This window comes from Dermacentor silvarum, chromosome 2 (genome assembly GCF_013339745.2).
Source record: "Dermacentor silvarum isolate Dsil-2018 chromosome 2, BIME_Dsil_1.4, whole genome shotgun sequence".
NCBI lineage: Eukaryota > Metazoa > Arthropoda > Arachnida > Ixodida > Ixodidae > Dermacentor > Dermacentor silvarum.
In genome coordinates this window covers 43,316,960-43,333,100 of record NC_051155.1, presented here as the reverse complement: position 1 = coordinate 43,333,100, position 16,141 = coordinate 43,316,960, and the positions used below count along the sequence as shown (strand labels likewise).

General features: G+C 50.7%; 1 protein-coding gene across 1 annotated transcript in view; it reads left to right on the top strand.

Annotated features, from left to right (window-relative positions):
• The window catches only part of LOC125943407 (uncharacterized), an 81,269-nt gene that overhangs the window by 31,275 nt on the left and 33,853 nt on the right, over positions 1–16,141 (top strand). Inside the window, exons 9-10 of the mRNA XM_049662701.1 lie at positions 12,865–12,924; positions 13,075–13,405. Of these exons, the coding sequence (XP_049518658.1) occupies positions 12,865–12,924; positions 13,075–13,405 (391 nt within the window). The remainder of the gene's footprint in view (positions 1–12,864; positions 12,925–13,074; positions 13,406–16,141) is intronic.

Below are 16,141 nucleotides of genomic sequence, written 5' to 3'. Positions count from 1 at the left end.
AAAGCATATGCTCGAGAGTATACTACAAATAATTTTGGGTACTTAAATCCATAAAGGCCAAACACAATTTCGCATCAAACAAAAATAAAACTTGTTCACATTTATTTCTGGCCACAGAGAGTACATTTGCACACACAGTAAACAGCAACACATGGAAATAAAAAGTGACTAAAAATGAAGCACCGTAGTCGTGACTGACGAGGGGTGGTGTATTCTTCTGCATGTTTGTGCGGAGTTTTTGCCTGTTTGGGCCTCACCTCATTTATTAACAGATATGACTGTATGACTGGGAATTAGGTGAAATGCGATTTCATGATCCCGCAACGTGTCTCAGTTCCGCAGTTTTCACGATGATTTTACGGTGTGCACTTTTGACCAGGACGTTGAGGATCAGGTCAAATGCAGACTGCAAATCTAAGGAAACGAGCCATGTACTTGCAGGTTGACTTGTTGCAGTAAACCGTGTCGCTTCAGAAATCATTTATGGTTCTGCGTTCATTGGTGTAGTAAGACGACACGGTTATACCTGCATTGTACTCCTAGCGTCGAGCTAAAAAAAAAAGCGCGCGCAGCACTGTCACTGCTGCACAAGCCACCTACATGTGTACACTCGTATTGCATCAGTATGCTGGTTGCACATTACAATCCTTACAGTTTAACTGTACCGCTACGATTTGTGAAATTTTGCTATGCTTCATCTCCTCGATGTTTACAAAAAGTCGTAGTTCTGAATGTATCCATGACGGCATGGCTCAGACACTGTGTTAAAAAACTGGAGTGATTGATTCCTAGACGAACAGTCGAGAATCTAAATTACACCCATTTATGAGTGGGAACAATCAACACAAGAGGTATAGATAATCTGGTTCCATTGGAATTCACGCTTGTTGGAAACAGCGTTAGGGCGCCGAGTCACGAAGAAAAAAAAGTTTACGCACAAGAGCGTTAGTAGCCATAGCAGAACCTGCGATGGCTACTAACTATCTCCCGACATCACTTGTCACTTTTTAATTTTCATGCAGCGCATGATCTTATTTCCGCCCATGGGGGACGTGACCTGTTTTCATAATCGCAGCGTTGTGACGCACACCTGAATAAAATCCTACATGAAAAAACATGTCCGTGTATACGGTGTATAGCGGGTTTATAACCTATACGATTTTCGCTGATGAAAACAAAAACCATACGTCATGTGGGAAGTCACTCCGAAAACGAAGTTCACGGACAAAACACATCAGTAGGTACGGATGCATGTGTCGGTCAGAAATGGGCTTGAAATGTCACATATTTTGTCATGACATTGAGCTTTCGAGGATGATATTAACTTTATCGGTGCTGAGAAATGTGTTGAGTATACTGCAGATTGTTTCAAAAAGAAAAACAATGACCATTTCATACTAGTTCATGCTAGAGTGCCATAGATACTCAGGCGACAGTTTGCCGTTCGAACCGCGTTGATCTCATATACGGCGTTCAAGTTGGCTACGCACGATATTCACCTGCAAGATTCACAAAGGAGAAACAATGAGTCGTTTTATAATCTGAAATTTCTATTTCAACATTCTATACCAGCTTTCTCGCCGAGAAAAAGTTGCTGATGAGCGAATAACTTGAAAGCCAAATTTGATTTTTCCTTTGTGTGCCCTAAGCGCAGTTCTCATGAAATCATCCATACAAGTCAATATTGTTACGCGAACGAAGGATTAAGTACAGGAGACTATTTACAAGTATATTTACAAAGGATAGCTGCAGCGCTGGCCAGATCAGCCGATAGCTCGAGAGCCCAGAGCAGTTCGTCTTCTTCGTCTAGGCGCCCGCGCGCCTCGTTCAAACAACCAAATACCACACGCGTGTAGCATAATCCCCCGGCGGCAGAAGCGACGTCCCGGAGCGTCTAAAGGTCATCGCTGGGAGGGTGATACTGCTTCAGTCGTGTAACGTGCACGATATCACTGGACTGGGAAGCAGATGGGGCGTCAGGGGCGATCTCGTAGGTGACGGGAGTCACGGCACGAATCACTCGGTAGGGGCCTGTGTAACGAGACAGCAGTTTTTCTGACAGGCCGACCTGACGCGACGGAGACCATAGGAGCACCAAAGAACCAGGTGGGAAGTGCAGGTCGCGGTGTCGCTGGTCGTAAAAACGCCGTTGACTCTCTTGGGAGTGCAGAAGGCGGCCACGGGCAATTTCCCTTGCGTGGGCAGCGCGGGCGACGGCGTCAAGTGCATATTCACTGGTGGGTGCTGCGTGAACAGGGAGGCTTGTGTCGAGGGGCAGTGCTGGTTCTCGGCCGAACAGAAGGAAAAATGGCGAATAACCGGCTGTGTCGTGGCGCGAGGAATTATACGCAAAGGTGACAAACGGTAGAGCGAGGTCCCAGTCAGTGTGGTCGGAAGACACATACTTCGCGAGCATGTCTGTGAGAGTGCGATTAAGACGCTCCGTGAGGCCATTCGTTTGCGGATGGTATGACGTGGATAGCTTGTGCCTCGTGGCACAGGACTGCAGGATGTCCGCGATAACTTTCGACAGGAATGTCCGGCCACGGTCTGTGAGAAGTTGTCGCGGAGCTCCATGTAATAAAATTACGTCGCGTAGAAGAATATCGGCCACATCTGTGGCGCAGCTTGTAGGGAGCGCTCGGGTGATGGCGTAGCGCGTGGCGTAATCTGTGGCCACAGCGATCCACCTGTTCCCAGAGGTAGAAAGAGGAAAAGGACCAAGTAAATCCAAAACAACCCGAAAGAATGGTTCCGCGGGAATGTCAATTGGTTGAAGGTACCCAGCAGGGAGCGTCGACGGTGTCTTGCGTCGCTGGCATTTCTCACACGCAGCTACGTATCTTCGAACGGAGCGAGCAAGCCCTGGCCAAAAGAAGCGTCGGCGAATCCGGTCGTAGGTACGTGACACACCGAGGTGACCGGCAGTGGGGAGGTCGTGAAGCTCGTGGAGAACAGCCGAGCGAAGGTGTTTAGGGATCACAAGGAGTAATGCTGGGCCGTCAGGGTGAACGTTGTGGCGGTAGAGTACGCCATCTTGAAGTGTGAATAAGCGAAGGGAGCTGTGGGCAAGTGACGATTCCAGGTGGTCAATGATGACACGCAAGGACGGGTCGCGGCGCTGCTCGTCGGCGACATGGACCAGTGGAAAAACAGAGAGAACGCAGGCGTCGGTGTCAGTATCAGACGTAGAGGTCGGGTCTTGGACTGGGTAGCGAGAGAGGCAATCTGCGTCCTGGTGTTGGCGTCCCGACTTGTACGTCACTGTGTAGGGATATTCTTGTAGTCGGAGAGCCCAACGACCGAGCCGGCCAGTAGGATCCTTGAGCGACGAAAGCCAACACAGCGCATGATGGTCTGTGATGACTGAGAAGGGCTTGCCATATAAATATGGGCGGAACTTTGAAACAGCCCAGACGAGAGCAAGACATTCGCGCTCGGTGATCGAATAGTTGCGCTCTGCAGTTGTCAGGAGCCGGCTAGCGTAGGCGATAACGCGGTCGTGTCCGTGTTGTCGTTGCGCTAAGACTGCGCCGATCCCATAACCACTGGCATCGGTTCGGACCTCTGTAGGTGCGGACGGGTCAAAGTGGGCCAAGATCGGTGGATTGGTCAGAATCGTGATAAGGCGTGAAAATGCGGCAGCCTGAGGGGAACCCCACGTAAAAGGCACGTCTTTCTTCAGAAGTTCAGTGAGTGGTCGAGCGATTGCGGCGAAATCTTTCACAAACCGTCTGAAATAAGAGCAGAGCCCCACAAAACTCCGGACGTCTTTGACAGACTGAGGTACAGGAAAAGCTGTTACTGCTCGAACCTTCTCCGGGTCGGGTTGTACTCCGGAAGCATCGACGAGATGGCCGAGCACTGTAATCTGTCGGCGCCCGAAGTGGCACTTCGATGAGTTTAATTGGAGCCCAGCCTTGCGGAAGACGTCAAGTATAGCTGCGACGCGCTCAAGGTGCGTCTCAAACGTAGGAGAAAACACAAGGACGTCGTCGAGGTAACAAAGGCAAGTTGACCATTTGAAACCTTGAAGCAGAGAGTCCATCATCCGTTCGAAGGTGGCGGGGGCATTGCATAAACCAAACGGCATAACCTTAAATTGGTAGAGGCCATCTGGAGTGACGAAAGCGGTCTTTTCTTGGTCTTGCTCATCGACGGAAATCTGCCAATAACCAGATCGAAGGTCAATGGACGAAAAGTATTTGGCACCGTGAAGACAATCAAGAGCGTCGTCAATTCGTGGTAACGGGTAAACGTCCTTTTTAGTGATTCGGTTTAGGTGGCGGTAATCAACACAGAAACGCCACGTGCCATCTTTCTTTTTGACGAGCACCACCGGCGACGCCCAAGGGCTCGACGAGGGCTCAACAATGCCTTTGGCGAGCATCTTGTTGACTTCCTGCTGAATAACTTGCCGCTCTGCCGTGGACACGCGATACGGTCGGCGATGAATGGGAACAGCATCACCAGTGTTTATCCGATGCTTAACAAGGGACGTCTGACCAAGTGGGCGATTGTCAGTGTCAAATATGTCGCGATAGGAGAGCAAAAGGCGATACAGGGCGGCTGCTTGGCCAGGGGCGAGGTCCGGAGCGACCATGGGACGTAATGGGCCGTCGAGGTTCAAGGCATCCGGCGGGTAATCAGGAGGATCTGGAGACGCGTCGGCTGCAAAAGCAGTGACGTGGTCGTCTGTCACTGACCGGAGCGTGGCCACCGCTATGCCTTCAGGTAACACTTGCTTCGTCAAGCCAAAATTGACAACGGGGAGACACATCCGATTAGCGGCAAGGGTAACGACGGAGTGTGGCACAGAGATGTCGCGCGCCAGGAGGACATCACGAATAGGGGCGACGACATAGTCGCCATCAGGCACGGTTGCCGTCGAGGCCAATTCGACGAAGGTTAGGGCTTTTGGAGGTAACCGAACAAACGCTGTAGTGCATAGGGTGTGCGGTTGTTCGGGGCGAACGTCGGAAACAAGAGGAAGCTCGAGGCACAGCGTACCGGTGGAACAGTCGATGAGGGCAGAATGCGTCGTCAGAAAGTCGAGCCCGAAGATTAGGTCATGAGGGCAACTGGTCAGCACGGAGAACAGGACGGGAACTTGGCGGCCAGCAATTCCTACGCGAGCAGTGCACATACCACAGACGGCAACAGTGGCGCCATTGGCGACGCGTACGGCTCGAGTGACGGCAGGCGTAAGAACTTTTTTGAGGCGACGACATAGGTTAGCGCTCATTATAGACACTTGGGCTCCAGTATCAATCAATGCCGTCAACGGGACACCATCTACATCTACTTCAATTAGGTTCGTGTTCGTGAGGAGCGTCAACGGAGGATTTGGACAGGACGAACGTGATGCAGCACTACCTCCAAGAGCTGCATGGCCTAGTTTTCCGTCCGGGAGGGTCCATAATGGGTCGGCGACGAATAGCGGCGTGGCTGGGGCGACGGGGACCGACGGCGCTGAGGTGACGGCGAGCGAGTGGGACGACTGTCATCGACGGATACGTGAGAGCTCGAAGGCATACGGCGAGGCGAGTAGCGGCGAGGGTCGGCATATGGGCGAGGAGACGGCGAAAAGTAGCTCGAATATGGCGATGACCAGGAGGTGCGGCAGTGGCGAGCGACGTGGCCAATGCGGCGGCAACGAAAGCAAATGGGCTTGTCGTCCGGAGTTCTCCATTCAGTAGGGTTGCGGTATCCGGAATACAGATCGCTGCGAGGCGCAGCTGTCGGCACCAGTCGGGCGTCAGGTCGGGAGATGGAGCAGGCAGCAGGAAAACCGAGGTTGGCAAACTCTTGCCGCACAGCCTCCTGAATGAGGGAGATCGCTGGGGCTGGTTGGTCAATGATGGGGTCAAGTGGGCGCGGATGGAACGTGGCAGGACTGGCAGCCTCGATCTCACGGCGAACAATACGCGTGACGGTCTCATTGGAGGGGGGCGAAGCGGTAAGGGCGACGCAGGACGACGTCGCAGCTGTGTTAGGGAGCCGGGAGAATTGTGGAATGACGCGGCGGCTTTTGGCGAGCTCAAAGCGGCGGCATTCCTTGACAATGACGTCGATGGTAGACACATTGTTGAAGATCAACAAGTTGAACGCATCGTCCGCGATCCCCTTGAGAACGTGGCCAACCTTGTCAACTTCGACCATGTTCTCGTCGACTTTCCGGCAAAGAGCTAGGACGTCTTGTATGTACGAGACATACGATTCAGTGGAAGACTGCACTCGAGTAGCAAGCTCTTTCCTTGCAGCCTGCTGCCGACCGGTCGGATTTCCAAAGAGATCGCGGAGCTTCTCCTTGAAAGCGTCCCAGCTAGAGATCTCCTCCTCGTGTGTCCGGAACCAGACACGAGGCGTTCCGCCCAAGTAGAAGAGGACATTAGCTAGCATTATGGTAGGGTCCCAGTGGTTGTTGCGGCTAACAAGCTCATACATGCGTAGCCAGTCATCAACGTCGACATTATCTTGGCCGGAGAATATGCCAGGATCGCGGGGAGTGGCTACCGTGACGTACGTTGTAGTTGGAGTTGCAGTAGCAGCAGCAGACGAGGTGTCACCGGGAGCCATGGCGGAGAGCTGGACGGTGCGGCCGCTGCGGAGCTCCGTGGCGAGGACGGGGAACGGCACGCTCCACCAAAATGTTACGCGAACGAAGGATTAAGTACAGGAGACTATTTACAAGTATATTTACAAATGATAGCTGCAGCGCTGGCCAGATCAGCCGATAGCTCGAGAGCCCAGAGCAGTTCGTCTTCTTCGTCTAGGCGCCCGCGCGCCTCGTTCAAACAACCAAATACCACACGCGTGTAGCAATATTATCGCATATTTGGGCTTTATTCTTGAGCGAGTTTTTGTTTTGTTATGTTTTCTTCTCAACAGAAACTGCACGCTTTACTATAGCATCCGGAACACGCTGCTAAAGTACATGGCGTTACGGGCAACTGGTGCGGGAACCCCACCGAGGCATATATTCACGCATCCTTTCTGTATTCTTGTCCTTTCTGGATTACCAAACGTTTATTCGGGGTAAAAGTGACCTATATGACAATCAAGAATTGCAGCGAATGAATCTAGGTTAACTTCATATTTCTGCTTAGCGTTGCGCTTGTCCAGTCTCGTTTTCATCGTGTTGTTGCGCTATTTCCGTAGAGTGCCAGAATGTACCAGCCGGCAAAATTTAACCTGTTCTTGGCAGTTGTTTTTGTTGTCAAGTGTCAAGGAGGCGCTGTAACGTGTACGGAAGAGTAAACACAGGCAACGAGACAAAGAGGCCCGCATGTCACATTCATTGACACGTGGCACGATGCGATGCTGTTCATGATGATGACGTTGATGGTTTATTGGCTTCCCCTTCGAAACAGAGTGGTGAAAGTCACCTAGTCTACTTGAGTTAACCAGGTCCATCTACATGCAGCATGCAACTGCTACATGTCGGGACACCTTGTAGAATAGATGTGGAATATTACGCAACTGCAGTGCAATGCTCGCACGTATCGACGCTACGGGGCACGCATGTCACATCACATGAGAAATGGCACGATACAAGGTTAATTATGATGGCAATAATTTAATGACACTCCCTTTGAAACAGGACGGTGACAAACAGTCACCGAGCTTGCTTGATTTAATCATTGATACATCTTTTTATTTCTTGCATTTTTATACACATCTCCTTAACAATGTTCTTCTTCAAACCTTCTCTATCTACCTTGTAGAACTACCTATGCAACTGCTACATGGCGTGCCACCTTGTGCATTATTATGCAACTGCAAACTCCTCGGAAGAGGAGGCGGATTGCAGGTCCACATCCAGGTCACGAGGCCGCCACCAGCAACAGCAAGCGCAGAAGGTGAACTGGGCGCACGTTGTCAAGCCTCTCAACATTCCCTCCCCAGACTCCTAAACTGACACATAACAGCAGCAGCAAATCTCGAAGCTGGAAAAAACGGTAGAATCGCTCAGGGAACTAAACACTAAGCTAATGAAACGCTTGGAAGACTGCGAGAAGCGGCCGCAGCAAACAGTGCAGAGCGCGCTACCCGCCAACATCGAGGAACGCATAAGTGAAATAATCTAGCTTGAGCAGATGATAAACCAGAAGGTCTAACACAGGTTTCAGCAGCTGGAGAAGATTTTGGAGCAAGGTCCTGGCCAAATTACGAGAGCCCGAACTGAAAAGTTCGGAAAGATAAACACAACCATCCTCAAGATGGGACAGGCGATTGACACCCTCACCAACACGATTAACACCCTGACCATGAGGGCTGTCGACACTGATCTACGCCTCGCCACCCTCGAACAAGAACGCGAACAACTAAGAAAGAACCCGAAGCCGAACCAGACCAACATAGATAAAAATGTTAAGAAGAAGGAAAAGGACGAAATGCTCAAAATCTGGCAACGGAGCTGTCGATTGATAGAACGTAAAAAGCAAAACCTTCTACAATTCACCTGCATTCATCAACCGGACATAGTCGCCCTACAAGAGACAGAAACCGACAAACTCAATCTCCGCGGCTAAAAGCCTTCTATATGGCAGAAGAATGGCCGTCCTTCTGTATGGAATTAGGACGGCCATTCTCACGAAGAAGCAGCACACAACGCAACAGAATTACATGAATCACAGAACAGAACTGTGATGATGTGGATAGTGGCGTGTGGCGGTGCCAAGACAAAGTGCGTGACAAGCCAGCTTGAAGTGATGGTGATTGTATGGCAGCACCAAGAAGAGGATTGGTGATGATGATAATGGAAGAAGACCACCACGTGCCATGAACAATGAAGTGGCACGAGAGCACGCAGAGCGTGCGAGCGAGCGGCAGCCTCGGAGGCAAGCTCGCAGAACGGCGGTTCAAGGCTCGGGTGCCGGCGACCGGGTGTCCAGCTACCGTGCGGACCTGGTCGGAGATCCAGCTCGTGGCTGGGCTTTCCTGCGCACCAGCGGCCTGCTGCTCTAGCGGCCTGGTGCAGTGCTTCATGCTGGGGACCGGGACACCTGAGCTACCTGCCTGCTGAGCGAGCCCGAGGACTGGCGACCGGGTGTCCTGCTACCGTGCGGACCTGGTCGTAGATCCGGCTCGTGGCTCTACTCTCCTATGCACCAGCGGCCTGCTGTGATAGCGGCCTGGTGCAGTGCTTCCTGCTGACCACCGGGGCGCCTGAGCTACCTGTCCGCCGACCGAGCCTGCCGTTCTAGCAGCCGAGGCGTTGCAGGTCAGGCATTACTGGCCAGTGCAGCAGTGGCCTGGTGCTCTACCGGCCTGCTGTTTTCTCCTGCTTCCACGTCGCGACAAGGAGCGGCGTGGTGCGACAAGGTGCGGCGCGACAGCAGCGACGTAGCCACAACGACGCTCCACCGTCACAACCACCGTCACGGGCACCGCAACGACGATGCACACGGGCGAGTGTTGACGCACGAGTGCTAGGCACGTGTTTATATGGAAGGACAACTTCCGAACTATAGGCCACGTACATGTGTATGTAAATCGTCTGTATCCTGTTAGCGTGTCTGTTTAAAGTCTGTGTTTCGTGTAGCAAGCTCCCGTCTGCCGTGTCATTATTAAAAGGATCCTGGGCCCAACTGGAAACCGGCAAGTTTGTTGTCGTTTTCTCCATCACAATCTGGCGAGCCTGCCAGGATCCGCCAGTAACATCCCAAACGCGGAGATCGGCATTTGGGTGTATACACGCAGCACTAGACGACCGATATGGATTTAGACAAGTTAGCCGCAACTGCATCACAGTTAGGCTTGTCTTGCACTGAACTTCGCGCGTGGATGGAAGGAGAACAGGCTAGGCAGAGGGACGAAGAAGCAGCTGAGGTAGAGGCAGCCAAAGCAGCAGCAGAAAGTCAGCGGTTAGCCGACGAAAGACAGCGACAAATCTTGCAGCTGAAGCTAAAACTTCAAGAAGGAGCGTAGAGCGAGATACCTGCCCCAGCCACGCCCGTATCGTCACCAAAGCTACCCTGCTTCAATCCCCAGAAGTTACTGCCACTGTTCGACGAACTACGCGACGACCTCCACGCGTATCTGCAGAGGTTTGAGCGCGTAGCCACTGGACAGGACGAGGCAGGTTGTAAACTTGCAGCCAAAGACAGAAACGCAATGGGTCTAAATGAACTAATCGAGCTAGGCCATAGCATGGGACTAGAGAAAGAGGAGTTGGGAGCCTGGGTGGAACAGCAGCGGTCATTGGAGTGCGAGAGGCGTGCTGCTGAAAGGGAAATGGAAAAAGCTCGCCATGCAGTGCAGCTTCAAGCTGAGCGAGTGCGTTATGAATAAGAGCTATGCGTCCTCAAATTGCACATCGCAGCTCGTGAAGCGCTCACAAGCGCTACGACTTTCAGCAGTATGACTCCTTCCGATGTTGAAGATATAAGTGAGGTTAATTCCTTGTCTTCACCGCCTCCCGCAACCAAATCTTTGGGTTTTGAAACGGGAGACGAGGCGGCTCAAGGGTGCTTGACGCGTGAGCAAGCATTATATGTTTGCCATGATCACGAAGCTCGCAATGTTCAAAAAGCTAATGTAAGAACTGCCCTAAGCCACAAAGATAAATGGCAAGAATAGAATTGTGACTCACTATCAATGCAGTCTTTAGGTATTGGTTGTTTGTTGGAACCATGCACTTCAATCGAGGAGGCTGCTCCACAAACGAAAGTTCATGTGAGCCCCGTCTTCCATGACACAAAACAAGACGCAAATTTGTACTCTGATATAACCAGCGATAGAGATTGCCAGCAAAGTCACCCAGCCAATCTCTCTCAATCTAGGAGAGTGGACTCATCCACGAGTTCTAAGGAAATGCCTACTATCCAGTCAATGACCCCAGTGGTACATGATGTAAGCGTGAGCAGCCTATCTCAACAGCTTATGATAAATTCAACATGTGAGGTGAACCGAAGGTCTATCAATGAATCGCCTGTAAGTAATAATCAAGCGCGTAGTCACTCACCTTCAAATGTGAGCGGAGATGAGCAGACAGATGTTCGGAATCTTCCACTGAATCATGAAAAAGTTGATTCGTGGAATTCGACAGCTGATTTCGATTCTAAGATCCCAACAAGATTAGGGATATCAGACAATCGCATTGTGCAAGCTTACACCAGGCACATAAGAGTGGCTGACCTCACACGATGTAGCACATCTGGCGTTGCTTGGCGTGCGCGGTTAACACATGAAAGACCGGTGCGTAGGATTGAGACTTCCGCGGTTCGTTTAATTTGGGAGCGGGTAACATAACTCACTGTACCTGCACCGACATGCTGTGTTCTGGACTCTGACAAAGATGTGAATGGTTTTTCGTGTTTCTTGGACACTATTATTTTGTGCCATCGTGATTGCCGCGCACTGTACTGCAGTTTTTTATTAGAACTTTGGATTGTGGTAGAACTTTCCATTTCTTTCGTGAGAACTTTGGCTTGTGTTCCGAAGTCTCAACGTGTTTTGTGATCAGTGTGTGCTCGTAAATTGTTTGTGGACCACGAACTTTTCTTGAACGATCTGCACGTGCCTGCACTCATGCACACCTCCTTTGTTGTTTAGAATAGTTGCGGGCAACTATCTTAAGTGGGGGGCACTTGTGATGATGTGGATAGTGGCGTGTGGCGGTGCCAAGACAAAGTGCGTGACAAGCCAGCTTGAAGTGATGGTGATTGTATGGCAGCACCACGAAGAGGATTGGTGATCATGATACTGGAAGAAGACCACCAAGTGCCATGAACAAAGAAGTGGCACGAGAGCACGCAGAGCGTGAGAGCGAGCGGCAGCCTCGAAGGCAAGCTCGCAGAACGGCGGTTCAAGGCTCGGGTACGGGCGACCGGGTGTCCAGCTACCGTGCGGACCTGGTCGGAGATCCAGCTCGTGGCTGGGCTTTCCTGCGCACCAGCGGCCTGCTGCTCTAGCGGCCGGGTGCAGTGCTTCTAGCTGTGGACCGGGACACCTGAGCTGCCTGCGTGCTGAGCGAGCCCGAGGACTGGCGACCGCGTGTCCTGCTACCGTGCGGACCTGGTCGTAGATCCGGCTCGTGGCTCTACTCTCCTATGCACCAGCGGCCTGCTGTGATAGCGGCCTGGTGCAGTGCTTCCTGCTGACCACCGGGGCGCCTGAGCTACCTGTCCGCCGACCGAGCCTGCCGTTCTAGCAGCCAAGGCATTGCAGGTCAGGCATTACTGGCCAGTACAGCAGTGGCCTGGTGCTCTACCGGCCTGCTGTTTTCTCCTGCTTCCACGTCGCGACAAGGAGCGGCGTCGTGCGACAAGGTGCGGCGCGACAGCAGCGACGTAGCCACAACGACGCTCCACCGTCACAACCACCGTCACGGGCACCGCAACGACGATGCACACGGGCGAGTGTTGACGCACGAGTGCTAGGCACGTGTTTATATGGAAGGACAACTTCCGAACTATAGGCCACGTACATGTGTATGTAAATCGTCTGTATCCTGTTAGCGTGTCTGTTTAAAGTCTGTGTTTCGTGTAGCAAACTCCCGTCTGCTGTGTCATTATTAAAAGGATCCTGGGCCCAACTGGAAACCGGCAAGTTTGTTGTCGTTTTCTCCATCACAAGAACATACCCTCGTAGAACTAATGCCGGGAATCAAGACTCTCCAGTCCCACTTCATACTAAACGTCTGCAGTCCTCCGCCGTCTGAAAACCTAACTGACTTTGATAGGCTCCTCAAGGCTGGAAAAAAGATCACCAAAGGACAGAATTAATCGTACTCGGCCATTTAAATGCGCCTCACGTCACCTGGGGTTACCAAGTCACTAACAAAATGGGCAACAATGTGCACGACGCGGCTCAACAGCACGGCTTAACTTTGTGGAACTACTCCCACATTGCCACCAGGGTGCGAAACAGCGTCTGCATGGAGACCAGCGCCGACCTCACCCTCTCCATCGGCATAAGGCAGGTCCAATGGAGGATATTGGACGAAACCTTGGGGAGCGATCACCCTCCGATTACAGGATTTTACTACCTACATGGCCTTCACGAGAGAGCATGCAGCAGTGTGTGTTTTAGATGGTGATCTGGCAAGAAGTCCATATCGGCTGAAAGATTTGCGAGAGCTCTGGGAGAAGCGGACGTCATCAAGAACATCACGGGTATAGGAGCCTTCCTGATGAACCACATCTGGCTGATCGAGCAGCACAGCAAGGCTGACGAGGATACTCTGGTGAAAGCGGGTGGACTTCAGGTCAAAGGCGCCTTCTGCGCTGTCATTGACCCAATCCAACAAGACGTCACCGTGAAAGTCCACTGGGTCGACTTTGCTGTACAAAATGAGAGCTTTCCGCAAGCGTTGAGCCACTTTGGCGTGTTTTTGGAGGTCTCGAACGACAACCAGTCTGTCATTGGCTTTGAACATGCGACGTCCACGACGAGCGTGGTGCGAACGAGACTTAGGGAACGTGTTGAGCTTGAAGACCTGCAGCATCTTTTCAAGTTGTGGAGTTTGCCGGGTGTTCGGACACGAAAGCAAAGATTCTGCAAGAGGTTACGCTAGGGTAACTAAAACGGTTATCCCAACAGACGACGTCCAAGAGAACATAATGGACGCGGAGGAAGCCGAGAAGTCTGCCCCGAAACCAAAGAACAAGGAACACTAAGGCAAGGCCCAGGAGACGGACGCCCAGAAAGCTACAGGGACAATGCTGGAAAGCCAGGTCTTGAAGAAGGCAACTGAGGAGCGTGCAGAAACACGCTGCACGCAGGAGGCTGCGCTCTGAAGTCAAGCAAGTGAAGAGGAGGACATGAGCGATTGTGCCGAGACCACCGCCGCAAACAAGAAAGCAGACGCTACGGGGGGGGGGGGGGGGGGGGGGCAGGAGGGTGTTGCAGGCGTTCGGCGGCGACGGACGCACTTCGCCTCAGCTCCGCAGATGCCCCTTGGCTACTGCGGTCCGTCACCACAGATCCCTGTAAGCTTGGTACCATCGTCTTCTGCAAGCCCAGGGCTCCATTTGGACCCCACTTTCCTCGCAATGGTACCATTTTTCGCCAATTCCGGGCCCTTTGAAGATTATCCCAGCGGTGAACTAACAATCTGCACAACATAAAACGATAAAAGCCGACTGACTATACATTCGCAGCTGCATCAACCGCTTGTTAGATGCTTCGAGACCGGAGGCGCAGCGCACGGTGCCACCTGGTGCCGCGCTCTGTGAGCACGGAGAACAAATCAGATTCGGTTTCGTTTTCCAGTTTATGCTGTAGTTGCTGGAACAGTAAAATTATTGCTCGAGAAATAATTTAACTCTGAAAGAGGATAACGCTTCCTCTTCGACAAGGTAGTGCAGTTTGTTCAAAGAGATAGAAAAAGCAAGGAGAGGAAAGGCAAGCAGGTCAACTAGACAAGCGTCCGATTTCCTACTGGGGATGGCAAACCCCAGTGCCCCTGTGTTGCAATGCAGTGCACTGCAATCTGTCTAGTGTAGTGCTAATTTGGGGTGATTGGTGCACGTAATGAACGGGTAAATAATGAGTTGTGTCATAACTTTTTATCAATGTTAGAACGTATATTTTACGAGGACTGATATCCATAAAACTACTTTTTCGTTAATATTTTGATAGGGCATATTGTTATTTCAATATTGAAGCGAGACAATATGTGAAGTTTAGCCATTTGACAGAAATGCTGTCAGCCGCACCAGCCTCGCAAAATATACACCTGAATAGTGTCGCATAATGCACTGGTGTTCCACATATATGCACCAAAAAGCTTTTCTCGAAAAATAGAAAGGAGAACGTCATACAAGCTCTTTTAGAAGGGATATCTTAAAAACTTGATTCGCTCACCAAGTTCGGACTTACTGGGTACATTTTGCGTACAGGCTGACTTGAATTTTGTAATTACCGCATGCTCTTTAAATTGAAAATGAAAGCTAGCCGATTGCAATAAGTACATATGGAGTTTAATACTTTACGATAGATACACTTAACATGAATTGCCTTGAATACTATATTAGCGAATAAAGCGCCTTTATTATCACCAATGCTCTGGGCATGTTATATATAGCCTTTGTCGAAGACGCATGCGTACACATGTGTGTACGCATACATATTTGTGCGTCACTTACACCCTTTTTGAGCATAAAGAAACACCCTTGGTGCCAAGCGGAGGGTGCAAAAGATGTACGCACCCTATATATAGGGTGTAGTATTATAAAATAATGACAAAAGGGTGTGAAAGGGTGTAAGGAAGGATGTTAAAATCAAAATACACCCTTTTTACACCCTTTTGGGTGTAAAAACTTTTACTGTGTAGCTAGAAGCATTTTAGAATATTGTGATAGCACTATCCTCGAAGTAGCGATACTACAAGTAGATCAAGCTAAGGTTTTTGACATTTTTTTGGTAATTTTGGTAATTAATTGTGTAGGACTAGGTGCCGTTATATGTAAACGCATAAAAATGGCCGATCAAAGCTCATGTACCAAGCCAATTGTAAATGGTGAGCTTTCACAACGCATGCAAGTACTTTCTTCCGTTGGACAGCGTTGTCCGGTAAGTCCTTCACTTTTTGCTTTATTCTTGGAGCCGCTCTGTATAAAAATAGTTAATAGTACATAAATCAGGGGGTTTAAGATACAATCATGTGAAGTTCGTGTTCTAGCTTATGCCAATGACGTTGTCCTATTTGCTGTAGATAGGGAGAGTGTTAGCTCATTATTAGGAATTACTGAAAAGTTTTGCGAGAAAAGCGGCTGTCAAATTAATAAGCAAAAGCGAATTGGTCTCTGGCATGGTCATTGGAATGCCACGCCCGGCGTTTTTGAAAATGTCCAGTGGCTCACAACACCTAGCACTTATCTGCGGGTACCTTCGAACAGGTATCGTGAGAACGAATCACTCTGGCTCGAAAAAACGGATGAAATGCATGCGATGGACGAAGCTTGGGCTGGCCGTGAATTATCGATTTTTGCACGTGCCACTATTTGTAGCGTTTTTCTCGCTGCGAAAATTATGTATCTACTGCAGGCACTGTATTGCACACGTAAGCCCATTCAAAAATTTCACCGCATCTTTTCCACGTTTATCTGGTGCTCTCTCTACGTGGGAGCGAACATCAAGGACAAAGTGGCTTCGTGGAGTAAAGAATGGTGGTCTAGCGTTGTGTCACTTG